We start from the raw sequence: 21,374 nt of genomic DNA, 5'->3' as shown, positions 1-21,374 counted from the left end.
GTTTAAGTGTTTTATCTGCATTTGCTCTTTGTAATTTTATCAGTGACTGTTGTTTCTTAAACTGAAAGGTGGCATATAAATACATACAACACAGTTGTATGCAATGGACAGCAAATACACAAGTCAGCAGTCTAAAGAGTGGGGCATTCTCAGAAGAATGATGGGAATTGTAGTATGAAGATGCTAAGACTTCTCTATAAGAGATCCTTGTCCCCATAACATGATGTCAATAAACCGCTTTAAGGTTGTTGCGTGGTTGTGTCCAAAACTGGATTTCTAGGTGCAACTATCACTTCAGTCTTACTAGGTAAAATATGTACAGCCCAACAGTAGATGCACAGAAAGTGTTTATTTTGTTATGCTACATTGAATAGGAGCAAAAAGAAACCACTTTTGTGAGTATTTTAGAAATAGAAAGTACCACGGGTACAAGTAAGAAAAGTAGTTTCTATTAAGTTCAATTGTTGTTACATTCTGCATACATCCAGTTTAAAAACGTCAAAATTAAGTTTCAAACAAAATGTATATTAGAACTCAGCACTTAGAAATGCATTGAAGGCAGAACTATTACTGTATTTAAAAAGCCAAACTTCATATTGCAGAAATAGTAGGAAGCTGCATAGACCAGAAACAGTACCTTTGCCAACTTGTAGCAGTACACTGGGTTTTAGTATGCAAAGGGATCTTGTAGCACCTTTGAGACTGTGTAGAGGACATTGTAGCATAAGCTTTTGTTGACTTTGTCTACCTCCTTAGATGCAAGTTGACCAAGTCTATGAAAGCTTATGCTACATCTTCTTCTACAAAGTTAGTCTCAAAGGTGCTACAAGATCCCTTTGCATACTGATATTCCAGACTAACATGGCTATGTCTTTTAACTCTACCCTGGATTTTGTTCAGTTACACGCTTTAAATGTGATGTGTACTGTTAATAGTATAAAACAGGGGTGGGGAAAATCCTATGTATATGTACTCTCTCTCTCTCTCACACACACACACACACCCCAAGCCTCTTGAGACCCCAGGATTCCCTCACTACAATTTTTTTGTGAAAAATTCTTATTTACTTCTTGATTAAATAAGGGCATTTCCTAGGCTTAAAACAGTCCAGACATGCCAAAAACATGGGGGAAAGTGGGAGAAAAAAAAGTAAATATCCAAGACAGGGCACAGTATTGCAAATCTGGGCCTGGTTCTGCAATGGTCCAGTGCAGGCTCCCAATGCACTCCCAGCAAGGAAGAAAAATATGCAGACTATACTGATTCCCTCAAACCATTTTCCTCTTTATATAAATCAGCCGTAAAGTAAATATTATATACATTAATGGTTACAAGTCTGTTTATGATGCTTCAGTGTATTTTTAATAATCCATGCCATCAAAACAAGACTGGAAGGGAGAAACACCTGTCCAGCTTTCTGGAACTCCACTCCTGGTTTCTGCTGGTTGGAAGTTACCTTGTGGGTGTGGATGGGAGGTGTGAAGCATCCAGATCCCTCTAGCTGGATTCACAATCCTGACCTCTTCCACAACCTCTGAAGAACCCCCAGGTCACAGAGATGTCTTGTTGTTGTGTGTCCAAGTTACAGGCACATAGATATACCTCCACCATCCCGCACCCCCACACGCACACACACTCTCAAGCTGCATCCAGCAATGTGTGTGTGTGTGTGTGTGAAAGGTGAGTTTGGGCAGTGACGGAAATTTGGCATAGTTCCATCTGGTAAAACGTTAAACCACATCTCCCTGATCTTAGCCACTGTTTCTTTTATAGTGTCCCTTCTGTTCTGTGACAGAGATTGCACAGAGATGTTATCTTTTTCTGGTAGACCACCAACCTCTATCCTCACCTTTACACTTATGGTAATGGGCACCTTCTCAAAAATGTCTTCATCCATCTTTCAAGTTCAAAGTACAACATGGGAATGATTCCAATTACCAACCTGATTACACTGCACCAATTCCTCTTCCTTGACTACCCTGTTCTTAGAGTTCATGGTGTCAAAGATTACATGGTACACATCTCCTAACCTTTCTTGCTGCCCTGCTGCTCCCTCTTATTGGGCCATTCAATTTCCTTCCTGTATAGCCTTTTTCTTCTTCTTCCTGTTTTCAAGATGGTCATGGAAGCCAAGAACAAGACCTTTCTGAATATTGTGGCTTATGAGGATTTTGGCCCAGGTCCAACAGCAGCAAACAAACAGAATAAACTGTTGTTATTTATTGGATTTTAAATGTGTCGAGGAGTGCTTTTTTGATGTAAAAGTAGATTATGATGTAGATAAACACATAAATAAAATACATACAGACATACATTTAAAAATACTATTTTCAGTCAGATTCGAAAACTTTACATATCCAAATGTAAATGAGGTGTTGCTTTAAGTTTTAGTGGAAATCTTTCACATTTTGTTGGAGGCCTTGGCATTGCAGAGACAAATACAGTATAAAGAAAATGTTGACAGTGTTCCTATTCTTTCATACGGATGTTCAGCACAATGTCCTCCCCCCCCCCCACCAATACCTATGTACCTCCACATAACAAAAAGATGATGGAAAATCTATCAGAAGAGAATCCCAAAGCAACTGTAGAATCAGTCTGTAACGCTGATTTTATGATGAAGAAAGCCACACTGTGTCCATTCATGACTCTAATCCAACAGCTTTTGTTTTTTAAAGACACACATCTTCACTTTACAAATAGCTCCTAGAGCAAAGAGTGCTATAGATCATGAAAACTGACCAAATTAACACCACCATCAGCACTGCTATACCTACCACCAGCACTGCCACTGAAAAGATTAAGTCTATGAATGCTTTGATACACCCCTTTTTGAAATAGAAATTTCTGCTCCTGTTAAACACTATAAATGATCTCGCGTCAACTCCTGCACCATTTACTCAGCTCTACTTATTTCCACTTTTGATTATAAGAATTATAAACCTGTGCTACATCTCAAGTAAGCCTCATAATAAAGACCATTCATTTCCACTGACCTATACCCTAATCCACCTCAGAAGCTCAAATTCCACTCAGATTCTGAACAACAGAACATAGTACAGTGGGCCCTTGGTATCTGCTGGGGTTTGGTTCTAGCACCCCCCATGGATACCAAAACACATGGATGTTTAAGTTCCATTATATACAGTGGCACAGTAAAATAGTGTTCCTTATAAGAATTGCCAAAATCAAGGTTTACTATTTGGGGTTTTAAAAAAATATTTTCAAGTCGCAGATGCAGAATCCATGGATACAGAGGGCCAAATATGTAACTGAATAGGGGGAATCAAATGCTTGTAATGTTTCTGTTCTGCAACAAGAGACGATCAGAGCTTACAGCTCATACTTAGAACTGATCAGGCTGGAGTTAAAAAGTTAAAAAGCCATATAGGTCTGTCCTATTAGCAAACACAACCATGTTACTGCTGTGTAAGTATGAAAAATTCATTCCAATAACCCAAGGGAAGCAAAGGCTGGAGCTGCTTCTAACATCTTGCAGGAGGTGAGTTTTTTTAAAAAATGGATTACTTTGTATTTAGTAAGCTCCAGTTGTGCGGCTGGGATCAAAAGAGCTATTCTCAATCTGCCCAAGGAGGGCACATTCAGCCAGAACAATGACGACAGAACATGAGGTAAAACACAGGATACTGAAAAGCAATAAAGCAGTTTGATATGTACCACAAAAGCAGCCTATTCAAGAAACAAAGACCAAAGTCCCCACGGCTATATGGAACAAGCTGTGCAAGTACATCTATACGCTGTTTTATCATCAAGGTCAATGGCTGGCGCAATGAAGGCCAGCTGTTGATGAAGCAAGGTGGAATGCTGTTTCAATCAGAATGACTAGTTCATGCACAGGCTCTTAGGCACGCTGAGAGAAGCTTCCTAGATTAAAGGCCTGGCATTTTTGAACACTGAAAGCCAAAATGCTTAGCACTCTGATGGAGGTATTGCATTTTAGAAGCCAACTTCTGATAGGCAGCAAAGTTTACAACCACGTGGCAAATTAAGATATTGCTGACAGCCTCAATATGCATTCACAAAGGAAGTTTACGGTATATTCTATCACATAATAAGTCAAAATCTTCCTGTTACTGAACTATGGCATCAAAAAAGAGCAGCCCCAAGGTTCATTCCTTACTTGAGGTATGAGCAACTATGGCCTACACTTCCATAGGTTGCTACTGAGACAACAGTACCACCATAGCCCAACCAGGGCCTGCAGGCATGGGACAGTCGTGGCTATCCTATAACTGAATGTCAGTCGCATCAACAATGAAGCATCTTGTGTCCTTGCAAACCTGGCATTTAAGATGCCACTTCAAGAAAGTTCTTGAGCAGACAAGGCTTAAAATGTTTTTCTAGACTATCAGCCAAATTAATGAAACAATTCAAGTAGTGCTGATCCTATGAATAAATTGTTGTGACTTACACAAGGACATAAATAGAAAATACTTATCTTGCATAACATCTGACCCATACTTTTAGTCCCTTGTCAGTGACTGACTGGGTGATCCTGATTCTGGAGGACAAGCACCTCAATATAATCACCTTCTTGTACAGTCCTCATGTCCATAGTGCCTATTCTTACGTAGCTTCTTGTCCACCACAGGAAAGAGTTGGCTTCGGTAAATCCCTGCACAAAAATCACTTTCAACTTTCTTGAAGTTGAAAGACAGAAAATGAGGCACTGTAACACTCAGGATTCTTCCATCACCTTTTGACACTGATAAAGTAAACAGTCTGGAAGAGCAGAGCAAGGTGATCTGAACCATAATGCCAACATCCCAGCGTGGATACGACAATGTAGTAAACAGGGCACCGACGGAAGCATTTGGCATGATGCTATTCCCTCATTACCTAAAGGAAGAGAAAAGATAGTTTCCCCATAAATGTTATTGTTTTGTTATTCAAATACTTATTTTCATATACAAATGTAGCTCTAATCATTGCTTGCAGACCTTCCATACTGAAGTATGAGATTCAGTCACAAACTTATATCCTAACTTTGTAAAGCATTGATTTCTGTGCAAAGCAGATTACTGAACAAACATTTGCAGTCTGGCCTTTTCCACATGAAAATGAATAGGCTTTTGATGAGCACAAGTTTACCTTGGCAATAATTCATCTATTTCATGGACTGCCTATTTTAAATTAGGGGTGAATATCAAAAACACAATTCAAGTGGAATCCTTCTTTGGAATGTAGATCATTCAACTCAGGCTGCTTCTGTGGTTGTCCACTACACTTCAAAGTAAAAATCACGCCAATTCTGGAAAAGCCAAATCTGTCCTTATGTATGTATATGTCTTCACATCATCTGTTGGCTTATGACAGCCCCATGAATTTCATAGGGTTTTCTTAGGCAAGTTCCCTCCTCTGAAATAGTCTACAGCACTTGGCATTCACTGGCAATCTGCTATCCAAGTACTAACCAGGGTTGACCCTGCTTAGCTTCCAAGATCAGAACATGATTCTGGTGCCTTTAGGGTATTCAGGCCTCCAGGATTTATGCTCCAACAAAGTAACTTTTCCATGTTCTGGCAAAATTATTCCCTGGTCAAAACCTAGGGCTATTAATCCCAGAGGTTCCTGCCATTTCATCTTATGTGGTGTGTTAGGGCCCAACCCAGGACACTTAGGAAAATGACTTTCTATCAGAAAAGTCCCAAAATCTCTCCATACATGACCATTCCTTAAATGTACACTTTTATGTTAAACAATGTTTTAAGCTATTGCTACCAACTACAATTCCTGGATCACAGTGAAGAAATTTCAAGCTGCTTACCTATGATATCAACAATATGTAGCTTCAGCTTTTGTTGCAAGGTATTAAGAACAACTGACAATGATCTCTGAGAGGATGTCATCTTTACATTTTGTTTCACATCATTTGAAACAGCAAGCCACATTTTTCCAAATTCATCAGTGGTCATTTTCATTGGCCTGAAAGTGATATTGATAATGAAAATCAGGAAAAATAAAAGTTAACATATTTTTAAAGCATTATTTAAAAGCTGTCCAAAACGACAACTTTTCTCCCCAATACTAAATATTTTCCTAGCATCCAAGAACGTTAAGGATCAAGCTGAACAGGAGTCCTTTAAAATAAGGTAATCAAGGGATTTATTAAAATGTATTGGGAAACCTTCCAGTACAGGGCATATGTCATGTAGAAACAGAAAACCCGGGGGGTAGGGGAAATCCACAAGTTACCCTTTACATTCCAAAGACATTCACATTTATCTAACTACCCTAGAATCATCCCTAAGGAATCAGAAAAAAGTTTAGGAAACAGATGGGGATGTTTACATGTGTGGTATGCACACAATATATTGTACATGTGTGTATAAGAGAGATTTACATAGGATCTCAAGATAAAAAACTTCAACTAAACTGAAACTAATGCTGTGTATTCAACTATGTATGAAGCAAGTTCTTTTAATAGTTACCTGATAAAATCCAACAGTACCAAAGGAACAGAAAATCTGAGGCATCCTTCTGATTCTAGATGATAAACGATGTAACCAGAAACCATTACTGATGAGCAAAGGTCCTCCATCTCTACACATATCTGGAAACTTTCTATGCTTTCAGCATCTATTTTAGCAAAATGACAGCCAGGACTTTCAATGATCTATATGTTTAAAAAGGAAGAAAACAAACCATCAATACATTTAACATGTATTTATAACTAACAGAACTTCTTTTCAGGGGAAAAGCCAAAACAATTGATAAAATTATAATAAATCTTCTTATTACCTTCAGATGTTCTGTGTGTTCAAATTCCAAATTCACATCTCTAAGTACAGAGCTGCTTTTATTGGAAAGAAATAAAAACAGTGAAACACAATCATCTTTCCAGATTTTACAAAAGTACAACACAAGAGTTTCATTGGAACAAAGTTCTATGATTTCTGAATGAGGATGTTTAGCTGCTTCCTCTGGTAGGTAAGGCATTGAAGTGTGTTGCTTGTGGACAACAGTCTGAGTGCTTGAAGAATGAGGAAAAAATTCCATATTACAATCTGCAAACAAAGAGGACTGTGAGGGTCTATGACTCAAAAGCTTGCCATCTGGTCCAGCTTCTGTTGCAGAAAGAGACCTATCTGATGCTACCTTCAGTTCAGATGTTTCTGCAGAACAAAGTGATGTTTTCCTTATTCCATGATGTCCATTGTTTTGAAAGGGCTCCTTGTTCTTGGATAATGTGTCAGGAAGATGTGAAGGGGTGACAGGACTCTGGATACTGGATGATCCCTCACTTGCTTTTCCTTCACTTATTTTTGATTTCCTTGTGAACTTCTGAGTTGTAGCATCGCTTCTTCCCATCTTGAATGCATAAATCCAAAAGAGACAGACAAAGCATACTTGTGAATTCAAATGCGAATTCAAAAACACCTTAAGGTTTTTGTGGTTTAAGGTTTTAGTACAAGTATTTTCAGAATTAGAGCATACCTTTAACCACAACTTAGGACACAAGAACAAATGTCTATTTTATTTTATTTTTTGTTATGTGCCCATTTTCTCTCCTTCATTTTCTCTTTCTCAGGTTTCCCACTCAATTTTTAATATCCTCTTTCCTTCTCCCCTTCTAATAAATCACTAAGGAGAAGCAATACTGCTGGTCTGAACCACTCTGAGATAGGGTATGACCCAGCTATGGGTCCACTACGCAAATGAAAGGACTAGCATTTCAAGAAAATAAGGTATGTTGACACAAGGCACAGGAGTGTGAGACATCACAGCTTAATGGTAGAGGACATGCTTCTGCATGCAGGAGATCCCAAATCCAATCACTAGATTCTCCAAAAAACAATCTTGCTTGAAATCTTGGAGAACTTCTTGGATGAACACATAATCTCATCCTAAGGCAGCTTCCTATGTTCCGAATTTGTTCAGCAATGATAAAAATTATATTTACTTGACACTGGGGGTCACTGCTTGTGCAGGTCAAAAACTAAGAAGAGGACAACAGCAACATACCATCTTATTCCTTTTAGATGTTAAATATGTATTAAGCAAAGGAGGCCAAAAGGTATGAAGGAATGAGGGCGGTAACATTCAAACTGGTAATGTTTACCTTGCTTGCAAACAAAGGTTCCTGAATTGCAGGCAGAAAAATACCAGGAGTATGACTCGTCAGATTTTAACTTAAATTGTTATAGGGGAGACTTCTAGAGTTAGGCAATAATAAATTTACTGTAGGCAAGGCTTGCACTTATAAAAAAAAAAATGCCAGACCTTTCCCCCTCTGAATGGCTACTCCCTAATATATGTTAAGATGTTTTCAAATTACTCTCAATTTCAAATCTTTTGCCATGGCATAGAGGAACAGATTTCAAGAATCAAAAACTGTTTTGACTGCACCAAAAATCAGATAGGATAATTAGGGCACCCAAACATCATCTTTTCTTTTTTAAAGTCAAAGTTACAGGTCCTTCCGAATATCAGAAATCAAGCATGGCAATTCAAAAAATCCATTCAGTTACTTGAACTTTGGATACACAGATCTTCTGAAACTAGTCTCTGCATTTATGTCTTACAGATAAATACTAGCTAGAACACAAATCTGGTAGCCTCAGCTTTGGGACATACACTAAAAATCACTGAAATGGCAGTAAGGCTAGTGCCACAAACTTGTCATACCAGACTGATGCTGCCTTGTGCGCTTAGGCCAACAAAGAGTGTTGATGCTAGTTGTTGTTTCACTTCCTCTCCCTCAGAAAGACCAGGAATTTCTTGCTCAGAGTGTGATGGAAAGTTACAAACAATATTCTCCATAACTGAGCTACCGAGCAAAACAGGCTTGATGTTCTCTTCATTTTCTACTTGGCTTTCATTTTGGGGAAGATAGCCTTCTTTTCCCCATAGTTTCTTCACACCTTCAAGCTTCAGACTGTTGGTCCTAAAAAGATAATATTCAGGAAAGGTCTGCAGAGCATACATCAGTGTAAGACAGTGCAGATGGCCAAAAGCCACAGTTACACATTGGCCAAACCAAAACACAAAATACAAAAGATGCAGTGCCCAATATGCTGCACTATGTGCACCTGCATATGCACAGCACTTTGGGCTGCTTATAGTTGTTGCCAATGTTGCAGTTGCACAATGGCACTTCCACTGTTGTCTCCTTAAAGTGATCACTGCACTATGTGATAGAATCATACAGTTGGAAGAGACCACAAGGGCCATTCAGTCCAACCCCTGCCATGCAGGAAATCACAATCAAAGCATCCCCAACAGATAGCCATCAGCCTGTGTTTAAAGACCTCTAAGGAAGTAGACTCCACTACATTCCAAGGGAGTGTATTCCACTGTCGAACAGCCCTTACTGTCAGGAAGTTCCTCCTAATGTTGAGGTGGAATCTCTTTTCCTGTAGTTTGCATCTATTGTTCCAGGTCCTGCACTAGGGTTGTTTGCTTCCACTATTGTCTACTGAATTAGTCAGATGTGCTATGCTGGGTTTTTTCCACAGCTTGCATAGCACCTACTCCACATGTGTATGCCACTTCCTGAATTCAGGCCAAGGAGTCAAAACTACATATTAAGTCTTCACTGAAGAGAGAAACATACTCACCCCTTTTGTCCTGTCTCAGCACTATTGCCAGAGATGTCAGATCCCAGAGAAAGTCCAGTAGGGGACTGCCTTCCAGTAAAAGTAGATGCTGAGAAAGTCTGGGAAAGGGATAGTCCATAAGGTTCAAAATTCAAAGCTGCAGAGAAAGGGAATCACTTTTCAAAATTCAATTATCAGTCTTTTAAGACAATAATCATTATAGGAAAGACAGGCTATTATGTCAGCAACTTATGGTGTTCCAACAAAAATATTTTACATCCCATATTATACCAACAATCCTTATGAAAGTACAGCCAGTCCTCCATATTGGCAGGGCGTTGGTCTCAGCCTCCCCCCTGCAGATACCAAAAAATGTGGGACTTCAAGTTCCATTAACATCAGTGGACACTGGCATGTGTGTGGCTATGTCAGCGTGGCTGCATGCATGCACCACCACTGATAATAATGGGGCAGAGCCATCTGCACATGGCTAACCTGCCAATATGAAGGGCTGACCGTATTACTTTTCCACACAGGTTTAAATCAAGAGCTAACTGATCTAAAAAGAGGCACGTAAAAGTATGTGCACTTTTGAATATTGGCCATGAAAATTCATCATCATCATCGTGATTAACCATACATATTAAAATACAGGCAGTGCTTCCCACATTTTAAAAATACAGTTGTCCCTTGATGTTCGCAGACTTGAGATTCACGAATTTGATTATTTGCAATCTCAGTGTGAACCCCGCCCACCTCTTTCTCCTGTGCTTGGGACTCAGCTGAGTCCCAAGCAGGAAGAAAGTAGGCAGAGCCGGCATGCGCTGCCCAGTCTCTTTCTCCTGTGCTGAGTCCCAAGTATGGGACAAAGTGGGCCAAGCTGGCACACAAGCTGCCCTGGACAGTGCATGCACTGGCTCCACCCACCTTCTCCTTTCCCTGCAACCAGCTGGTCCCAGGGAGAGGAGGAGGGGAATGGGCAGCGCTTGTGCCCAGATCTCCCCATCTTCTCCTTTCCCTGTGACCAGCTGGTCCCAGGGAAAGGAGAAGAGGAATTTGGCAGCATGCATGCTCTGGCTCCACCCACCTTCTTCTGTGCTTGGGACAGCTGACTGCAGCTGTCCCAGGCATCAGAGGAAGAGGTGGGTGGGGCTTGTGCTATTCGCAAACTTTTCATATGCGTGGGGGCTTCTTCCCCTAACCCCAGCGAATATGATGGGGCAACTGTATAGTATTTCCTACGTATTTCTCACAGTAAAACTACATAGTTAAAATAGTCAATTAACTGCTTATGATGAAGCATTTCACATAAATCTTCTACAGAACATAGATAACTACAGGGAGAAGGGAAGCATTTGTGCTTTATAACATATGAGATATTAAAGAATTATTTTTTCCACAGTGCAAACGCAGATCAGGAATTAAGAACGCCCATCCCAAGTGGGTGGAAATTTTCTAGGTACTGCTCAGAGTGGAAAACACAAAACCTACACACAGAGATTAACACTGGTGTTTGAAAGGGCGAAGTCACTGCCATGCAACAGATTAAGTGCTGCAATGGTAGTTGTGTAGAACATTATTTTTAAAGCTATCAACAATAGTCATAATGATCATATTCCCATCCTAACCTTATTCTAAATAATGTTCACAGGATGAATCAACAAGCAATCACCTTTTTCCTGAGACAGCTTCTCCTCTTGCCTTTGGTGACGAGGTTTATAAGGTGCTGCACCATGGTCCAGTCCTTCAGCTACAAACCCATCTAAGAAAGATAAGGAAGCATCTACCTATAATGAATTAGAGTGACAGATCAGAAACTTACTGTTTGATTATAAACCCCTTAAAAATGCCATCCCACCTTCTAAATTCAATCTGCTGCTAGTCTAGAAATGCATTATACCCTCAACTCAAGCTAGGTGCACCTCTGACATTTAGCTGAGGTCCCTGTTAGAAGCTAGAAGGTAAAGGCTTTAATGTTGGATAGCAGATTCTAATTGTTAAAACTGGAAATTCTTGCCACCGTATGATTGGGACAAGAGGCAAAATCTCTCTGAACAGCTTAGCTGGATAACCCTCTTGGCTCCAAGGGGCACATGCAATTCCAGGTGGCAGTTCAAGAACATGTACATGCATGGACACATATTCCACTGACCCTCCTCTTCATATCAGTACATGTGGATGGGGAGTATTTCTGTATCAAATAGCAGAATGATCCCAAACCAGAATACTGTTTCCTCATAGATGATTAGCTAAGCAGTAAGGGGAAATGAGGGAGGAACAATCACCAACGACTATCCATGTGCTTTACTTCAAGTACAGCATCTTACCCTAGATCTTTTGTATTCAGATGTACATGATCAAAGTATGCTATTTCAAGCATGATTTGAAGAAACACTCAGGTCCCATAGACAAAAAATAATGCATACATGATTGCATGAACTCACCACTATATCCTCATAACTAGCATCAACTGGGAACAATTTTTTCATCAATTCCTTGTCTTCATAGAGGTGCTTTAATTCATAGACATACTGTCTCATGCAAGTGTCCAGAGAGGTACCAAATTCCATGATGAGTTTATCAACTGTTTTTGAACATGTAGTATGAGAAGCTACTTTAGTGACTGCAGCCATAATCCAAGCTTTTGTTTCAGAAGTGGTATTTCTCTTCATAATCCTATGCAAACTTGCCAAGACAACTTCTGGATCCACATTTTTCATAAGACAACTATATTCCCCTAACACCTGACAAAGGGCAATTAGAATGGCAAAGTCAATGTAAAAACACTTGATTAAAATATGCATAAACCTTTGAAATTGTTGCAAGAGAACTGTTTAACTAGGCAAAATGTAAAATGGTAACTAAAGAGGCTTGATCAACACAATTGCACTGATAACAATCTTAAGAACAAAACAGCTTGCAGATAACAGTAAAATATACCATATATAACTATTCTGATATCTGAGCTGAAACTATGTCTATCCCCAATGCTAATTTGAGCAAAAAGATATTTGTTGATCAAAATGGAAGAGACAAGAGATATGTTTTTCAGCAAGCCTGCAGAATTTAGCACAGTTTAAACTGCAAGCTTGCACAACTCCCTAAAAACTAGTTTAAAACAGGACAAAGTAAAAATAAAAAGGCATCACTAATTTTTCAACTTTTCATACAACCCAGTCTTGAAATATATTAACCTGGTATTTCAGCTATTTGCTGAAATCCTCATCAATGACATTGTCAGACATATTTAAAGATACCTCACTTGAGTTCTTGTTCCAAGTACCTCATTTATTAGACAGCTTGCAATCAACATAAATTCTGGAGCATTGTTATGAATCGCACTGGAGTTTATCATCATTTTATTTAATACTTTGAATAGAAATTATCCACAGGATAAGAATTATTTTGTATGCGAGAAATGTCTACCTTTGAAAAATATAGATATCCGAACCTGTGGATTATTTCCATTCAAGGCATTAAACCAATAAACTAAAATCAAAATGACAGGCAACATAGCTCAATAAACGCCAAGGTATGCCAAAACTACATCAGAGAATGCAAACCTGTATGGGGTGGGTAATACGTGAGTGGGTACCTCTGAAGAAAAGACCCTCCTCCCGGGGGCTGCCAGATATACATCTGCAATGTATTACAGTTCCAAGTAGTTTAGGGACTTAGTATCACAACCTTAACATTGTCCTGGTAGCAAACTGGTAGCCAATGCTGTTAAATAAGCTACCACTTAGGCATGAACTGTTTCTCATTTTTCAAAACTATCTCTTTCCCTTAATTATAGTTAAAATTCAATTGTCCATGCTGCATATAGAGTTTAATTCTGTGGGAGAACTGTAATCTCTCTTTTTAATCCATGTTGTTCTTACCCAACTCATCACTTGAACAAATTTCTGAGGATAAACCACATTTTCATTTTCTAGCAATTTAAGGTAAGATTGGACAGCATGAAGCCGCAGCTGGCTATCTTCCTTTTCATCTTCAAACCCTAGAAAGAACATAACAAGTTTTTATTTTTTAATTGCCTTATGTGATTTTGTTATTATGTATTAATAAATAAATGATAGCAGTAAATTCATTTGCACTGTGGAGTTATATTGGATTTGCTCACCTTCAGCAAGGAGTCTCAAGAAACTGTTTGGGATGTCTGGGTGCATTTTATCCCCTCCTATGGAAAATACTGCATTCATAGTCTGGATGAACCATTCACTGTCAGGAGCATATGTGCCAGGAGGAACACTAAGGAAAGTACATGGAAAAATCAAGTATAAACTGTTCTCCTTTTCAGGTTCAAAGTCATCCATTCCAACATTAGTAATATTAGTGCACTAATTACAGAAATAAATACTAAAATTATCTGCAGGCAAAAGAAATGAAATCAAGGTAGGTAACAGAAAAGACTCATTCACTATGGCATCCCTCGGTTTTAGATCTCATGAAAGCAATTTCTAAACTATTATTATGGTTTCTTGATACATTTTTCATATTATTTTGAAAACGGGAAGATCTGGTTAAAGGACAAGGTTACCACAGGTTAACCAACCATCTGTGCCTAAGTCTACAATGTCTGTCATTTTATAGATTCTAATATTCTCCTCATTAGTGATGTCAAGACTATTTAGAGAGATTGGTCTAAAGAAAAATGATACAGCTCTACTGCTAAAATTACTGGTCAGGCACTTTAAGATGCCTGGATGAAAAACTGTCAAGGACCCACTTGGAATTCATACAAAACCCTCTGGAGAAAGTGTGTCATATCATGTAAGACTATGCAAGAAAGAAGCAAGTTGAATGTTTTATTATACTGACAAATGTAGATCCTGCATTCCAAAACAACATCATCTTGGACCTGGGCTCATGACATAACATAAATCTGTTAGGAAAGCTCTTTATTTAAACTGCATTAGGGCTGGGCAGGTAACTCCAAATTAATATATTTAAATTATGTAAAATACATCCTATGCTTCAAAAGTGTTACATTCAATAGACTGACTTAACGTATTAAAAATATTTTTTTTTCTGTAACAAGAGATATGTTTGTTACATGCCCATTCACACCGAGTACCCAAATGTTTTACAAAATGCATATTACTCTTCTCACACAGACATAATTTAAATACATCTAAGTTGGAATGCACTACAACATCTGGGAACAAACTCTTGCAATGTATTCTTAAAGCCTATAAATACAAATCATTCTATAAAATGACAATAAACTTTAATGTAACCATTCTAAAAACTCAAAGGAAGGATATTTTTCAGCTAATTCTGCTATTTTGCCAACGATGTTGATAATGGTATATTCTTCCTTGGTTTGAGTTAGGTAGTCAAGCATCTTCTGAACAATAACTCTGACATTCTGTCCATTGGTGATTCTATATAGAAGTTCCACTGTCTGAAGGATAGATAAGGCAAAGCGAACCAATGATTAACTGCAGCCCCATTGAACAACAGCAAAATTTAACAAGGAACAGGCTAAAGAGTAGAAATACAAAATATCAATTATACTAAAGTATTAACGAGCCTATTTTAGAGACAATTGTATATCAAAATGCAAATGTTAAAAAAATTACAGAAAATGTGCTTGAAATGTAAGCTTGGAATAAAGCAATTATACAAAGTGAAACAAGACCAGTGCTTCCATCCCTATCTCACACAAACACATGATGACTCAGGAAAATGTCTAATTATATTGTTACTAGATCAACCAAAAACTAAGCATTATTTATGATGATATCCTTTAGTCAAAAATTTATAGAAGTCATGATCTGTTCATCAACAGTATCCATACTACTTCTCAAAATGGCAAACTGTAGTCTCAAAGCAATGTTGGCAACGTGTGTTTGAGTAGGTTGTTAGAATTCAACTTACTTCTCTTTTAATAATAGGGTCAGGATGATCTAGGCACTCAATTATTGTCATTTGGTGCTGCAGTGCAAGGGTGGGATCTTGCTGAACAACGTATGTTAGGGCCTTTAATCCTAGAAAGAAAAGTTACAGCAACATTTGCAAGCCAAAAACACATGGCATTCAATATCTGATGCTGTTATGATCAGAGAACTCACCCAAATATTTTAAATTAATTTTAGGAGACAGGACAAATTTCCCAATGCATTTGGCAGCCTTCTCAAGTAAATCAGATTTAGGGTAAATTGTGTAAATTGTCTGGACACATTCAAACAAGATTGCTGCAGAAAGACAAAGAAAACAGCAGACAATAGACATTATGTGAACTCCCATCCACAGCAATATAGCCTAGATGCAAGCTTACCACTTTAACTCAAATGACAACTATATAGTAGTAACACTTGACAATATTCAACACTTTTTGCTGAGCAATTTTTAGGGTTAGGATTTCATACGCCATATCAATATCTCAAGCTCATCACCTGATTATGTTACCAATTAAGACTCTAAGGCCAGGAAGCCATACAAATAGTCAGAGGCACGAAGCGACAAGCAGCTTTTGCTATTAAAACAGGCTTGCCCATTCAACCAAAATCACTTTCAAATATTTAATTTCTTTTTATTCTATTTGCATCATCTTCTTATTACTTCCTATTCTTCTTCATTTTCTTTCCAACTCTGTTTTAACTCCTTCTTTTCTCTTTCCACAGAACTGTAGTAAGTACTGTATTTTAAGAAATATACTTGTACTTGCCATACGTAATGTTGTGGTTTATCTCCGCTCTCCTTAAAGATTCATCCAAAACATCATACATAAGTTCACTGGTCCTGTTACAAAAAGATAAGTGTTCAAGTGCAGTCATTAAATATATTCTGATAAAAATAAATAACATTTTCCAATTGTTATTTATCAGTCCTGCACACTACTGCATGCAATCCAACAGACCACTGACAGAACCCTGAGTAACACCTTCACATTATTCCTGTTATTTACAATGTTTTCTGTTTACAACTGTTAGGAACAAATAGGTTCAGAATGCACAAGATTTTTGTGACACAAACTCCATCTTGTAATTTAGATCTCAGGTAAAAATACAGTATGCCTAATAAGAAGATAGCAGCTGCAATCACATCATAGGATGAGAACTAGAAATTCATTCTGTGACACATGTATTAACATGTGACAGCTTGATCAGATTATTAAAACTGAATGTTAGAAAATAGCCAAAGTACTCTTCAACCCACCTACACATATCTTAGAGACTACATAAGAAATTAGACCAAGCCTACAAAAAGAGAACTGATCCTGATGTGTTGAACAGATGGAAAACCTACCCCACGCAAATCTTTCTCATTTTTGTTTCATGGAAGAATACTGACAAAACTCAAGAATTAATAAACCAGCTAAACTTTTCTAGAAGTTCAGGCTTAAGGAAGGCTTACCTTGGATCATCTTTTCCAAGTAGCCCCAATATTCTTAAAAGCTGAATTTGTAACCAAGGTGCTGGTACACTGTGATAGTTGAAGTCTACAGGAAGTTTTCCTCCTACTACCTGCTTTAAAATAGCTACAAAGCTGCCTGTCAAGTCCTTGTGTCCAGAAGCATCTTCCTAGACAAAAGACAAAGCATGTAATTAAGACGTTTTACAAAATGGTGTAAAAAGCACATGTTACCACTGTTTCAATTTTAATTTCTTTTTATGCAGAACATTCTCCCCATTTTCAAGCTTACAATCAAATAAGCTGTTAAACACAAAATATGCAACTAAACTTCAACACATTCATCAGTATAAACAACAAACAACATCAGATATGGAGAGAACAAAAATACTGTTTTTTTTAATACACACACTTCAGATTTCTGTTTTTGTCAGCTCTTAAGTCATAGGCTCAGTTCAATAGTTTACTCTTTTAAAAAAAAACAACCCACCTTCACCAATTGGAGATAAATGTGCAACGAAGCAGCCATAACTCCCACGTCCCTGTCACAGAGTGCCTTTTGAAATTTACCATGGATATGCTGGACTTGGTTGGGAGCAATAAGGTAGAATTTGAACAGTGCCTGAACAGCTTTTCTTCTAATTATTTCCCTAAAAAAGAAAAATAAGAAACAACAATTTGGTTCATATAACTGAGCGCAACTATTACTGTCATTGTATCTATATGTGACCTGGCGTATAGCCTTGTTTGCCCTTGCTGCTAAAAAGGCCAGGAAGAAATACGTAGCAGAGATAGCTATTCCATGTAACGGGGATAATTTGATCTAAAAGGGTTCAACTGTGAATTTTAACATATTTATGTCATATAAATTACCCATAACTGTTAATGTTAAGCATCTGTTATTTGAGACAATTCATTGTATATTGGTTTTATGGAAATTTTATGCATATTGTTTTCTTACTTTGGTTTTTGCAATGGGCATTAGCCAAAAGCAATAGAGATTGATTGACTGATTGATTGGTATCTAGTGATGTCTATTTGCAATTACCTTGAATTTTAAATTTCTTAGAATTGTATAAACAAGAACATACTTTGAATGCTGAAGCTTGTCTTCTACTAATGGAAGGACAGCTGGGATCATCTCCCGTGGAAAAATCTGGCTTGCCACAGTAAGAGCCATACACACTTCCATTAGATTAGTACTTTGCAAATCCTGCCACAAATGAGAAAAACAAAGGCAGTTATATTGTCCCTCAGCAGCTTAGCCCATATTATTCACATTATTTTTTAAAAAAACAACAAAACATGAAGTAAAGGCAACCAGCTCAATCATTTCCATGAATTATTTTTCAACAAGGGTCTTCTGAATGAAGGGGTTGCAAAGGCCCATGAAGAAACAGAAAGAAAAACCTTGCAATTTTCTCTGTTCTTGAGATTGTAGCTGTTAAACAAGTGTTTATTAATAAATGAATATTTATGGCTTTGATCTACTTTTTAAAAAAGAAAAGAAAAACTGTGCAGTCCTGAGGTCAGATTGATGTTTACCTCCAAACCTCTCACAAAAACTGTACCTTCACTACTGTATTCACGAGTAGAAGCAGCAACTCATGATTTTCATGAAGAAATAAGGAAACTGCCAAATAACCTAAAAAAGGCGAAAGACAAAAGTCTGTACTGTGCATTCCATTTTTTATATGAAGTATTTAATTTCTAGCCTCCTGTATCCTAAAGGCCTAGGTCATTTTTCAAAACACAAACAAAGCATTTCTGTCCCCAAAGAATTTGCTATCTAAATGCTGAAAGGGTCTAGAAAATAAGAAGTCAAAGAAAGTTAAAATGATATTTTACATACATATAAAAATAGATATATATAGTACTTTGCTGTTCAGCAATATTTGTTGGCATCCTGTTGGTTAATCCCAGCTAGAGTACCTACTGTTGAAAGGCTAATCAACACATAGGTAAACCCCACTGATTCAATGGGACAACTCTAGGACTAATAATAGGATTTAGGGCAATGTTTTCTATTTCAGCTTTCCTTCAATGGGCTCAAGGCAGTATGCAGAGTTCTCCTCCTCCTCGCTTTATCTTTTCAATGAATTTGTGATAGCCCAGTGTCATCCTCTGAGTTTCACAGCTTAGTGGGAACTGATCCTGGATTTCTCAAGTACAGTTTAATATTTTAACCACTACAAGACACTGGTTCTTCATATTCTACAATGCAAGTTGCCAGGGGAGCATGCAGACTTGCCAGAGGCATCTGAACAGTCATAGCAATCCCTCATTCTTTTTTTCTTTTTCTTTTGCCAAACTATAACATAGTATAAAAATAACCAGAGCTAGATACGGACTTTTTTGAGCAGCATACTAGGAAATGCATACCGACTCTTTTCTCAAAAAGGTTCCCTTGCTGAGCTAACTTGATTGCATGGATGTATCCAAAAGAAGCCTCATAGCCCAACATCTCACAATATATCAGTCTCACCATACACTCCTTCATCAGTCTCTGAAAAAGAAGAAATTATACATTTAAAGCCAAGTAAGATGCTCAATCAGTAAGATACAAAGAAATACACGGCATCAATGGTTTCAGACAATAGTGAAGGATGGTGGGAGCTGCAGTCCACATCTAGACAGGCTATGCTACATGGCAAAAACAAAAGGAGCACTTCTGTGTCATGTTTTTGTTGTCATGGCTGCTTTCTCATAAATTCAATCCTGTCTTAAGGTTGCAACTTCATTATGTTTCTTTCCCTGTTCCCAGTTTTCAGGTTTCCACCAGCTGAAGCATCTAGAATTCAACATATATCCTGACTCCTGTTACATGATCAGGACAGATTCAGTGAAGGAACAGCTGAAATGGAGTTCAGTCAAAGATTACACAAGGGAGGATGCCGCCAATGCCACATCTGATTCCCCTCCAATCCACACCCACTTTCCCAGCAACCTCACAAATCCATAGTCCCTATACCAGAAACAAAAAATTGCCTTCCATTTATTTAAGGGTGGGTAGGTAAAGACAGCTCCTCCTGTACCACCAACCTCCTTGCCCCAGTGCACAGGACCTAAGGTAGCTAACTCAGTAGCCAAGCACTGCAGTCCATCCATATATGAACTCCATAAAGACAAAAGAACTCATTCAGATTACTGGGATGCTCTGACAATATTATTTATTCTTCCCCTCATATTCACAATTTTAATTCTTTTTAAATCTTTCTTCTCTGTAAATCAAGTCATTCTTGATTAACGTATCTAGAACATAGTCTTCTTTGTCTACCAGCACTACCAAAAGCTTAGCTCACTCTCTAAATGTGTGGCATCTATTGACAATGTTGCAACTGGTCCTTCTACTTCTGTCACTTATCTTCACTTTAAGCTTATTTTCCTAACTTTCAAATTCTGTTTCAAACTCAACCACCAGAAACACATCTCCAAGAAGCCCACAAACAAATACAAGTCCTTCTAAAGCAACTATGATTCTATGAACTTGTACTCAACAGCAAACTCTCTCTAATCATAGAGGCTCTTCTTTGTTATTATGGCCACAGGTTTTCTTTAGGTCTATGCATGGGTTCTAGAAGCTGTAGTTCAGCTCTTGTTGTTGTCCCCCTTTAAAGCCATCTAAAACATTAACTGTGATCACACAAAGCAACTAGTCCAATTATTGCAGGGTTACAAATGAAAGGTCAGCATGCTGCCTCTCCTACTTCACACTCTCCTGTTCACAGTTTGTTTATTGTGACACTGGGTTGTCTCTCTTTTGACAAGCCTGAGAAATAACCAGTGTGTTTGTGGTCCCTCCTGCTACCACTTTTCTCTGGCACACCATCTGAAGTCCATTATCACAACCTATTACAACTTTCAAAAGCACTCAATACCCGTCATCAAGTGAAGAGTAACTTACACACCTAGGGAGTGTTTGGTGTGGGAGGGGAGCGTTGACTTGGTAAGTACAGCTCAGTAAAAATATCACTGAACATCTGTTTGTATACTGGACAAAATTAGCATTGTTTTGCCTTTAAAACTTACCAGTGTTGTTGTCGGTGCAGAAACTGTTGCCTTCAAATTATTTAATTCCTGTTGGATTAACTTTTCTTCTTCCTGATAAAGAATTTTTGAAGATCAATTTTAAATGTTTGTGTCATTTTAGAAAACACAGAAGTAACACAAAAAACACCTAGCCACACTAAAGCATAAATCCTGTTGGTAGCCATGACCAGAGCTGACCCATTCAATATAACTGGATTTACAGTGATTCACCCTCTAACCATTTATTTAATATGTCTATTGCAGAGGGCACTAACCAACTGGATTTCAGTATATGTCTACCACAAACTCCTCCAAAGCATTTTACTACTCCCTGGTGTCCTCTTTCTAACCTACATCACAATTACACATATCTCTTGAACCGGACTAGATTCTTTTACTTCTTAATCCCTTCATGAGGTTTATAAG

The 21,374-nt window shown here is 38.0% G+C and overlaps 1 protein-coding gene across 1 annotated transcript; it reads right to left on the bottom strand.

Annotated features, from left to right (window-relative positions):
• Positions 1-334: 334 nt before the first annotated feature.
• On the bottom strand, positions 335-21,071 carry AP4E1 (adaptor related protein complex 4 subunit epsilon 1). Its single transcript, XM_042474872.1, has 20 exons — positions 20,949-21,071; positions 19,302-19,425; positions 18,491-18,564; positions 18,011-18,132; positions 17,410-17,569; positions 16,923-17,089; positions 16,234-16,307; positions 15,638-15,760; positions 15,444-15,553; positions 14,828-14,967; positions 13,684-13,796; positions 13,442-13,560; positions 12,005-12,304; positions 11,233-11,347; positions 9,582-9,717; positions 8,650-8,908; positions 6,763-7,332; positions 6,453-6,637; positions 5,789-5,946; positions 335-4,860 (listed from the first exon to the last, which is right to left on the bottom strand). The coding sequence occupies exons 2-20, from the start codon at positions 19,417-19,419 to the stop codon at positions 4,700-4,702; spliced, it is 3,204 nt and encodes a 1,067-aa protein (XP_042330806.1). The 5' UTR covers positions 19,420-19,425; positions 20,949-21,071; the 3' UTR covers positions 335-4,699.
• Between the last annotated feature and the right edge of the window lie 303 nt (positions 21,072-21,374).

The sequence above is a fragment of the Sceloporus undulatus genome, chromosome 6 (genome assembly GCF_019175285.1).
Source record: "Sceloporus undulatus isolate JIND9_A2432 ecotype Alabama chromosome 6, SceUnd_v1.1, whole genome shotgun sequence".
Classification (NCBI taxonomy): Eukaryota; Metazoa; Chordata; class Lepidosauria; order Squamata; family Phrynosomatidae; genus Sceloporus; species Sceloporus undulatus.
The sequence above is the reverse complement of the archived record's forward strand: the minus strand, read 5'-3'. Positions and strand labels throughout refer to the sequence as shown.

Coding starts and splice junctions, on each gene's coding strand:
- AP4E1 (XM_042474872.1), bottom strand. CDS start 19,419: ATGAAGGAGTGTATGGTGAGACTGATATATTGTGAGATGTTGGGCTAT. Junction 13,561..13,683: donor CTTGAGACTCCTTGCTGAAG/GTGAGCAAATCC, acceptor TGTTCTTTCTAG/GGTTTGAAGATGAAAAGGAA. Junction 4,861..5,788: donor ACATATTGTTGATATCATAG/GTAAGCAGCTTG, acceptor CTCTTCCTTTAG/GTAATGAGGGAATAGCATCA.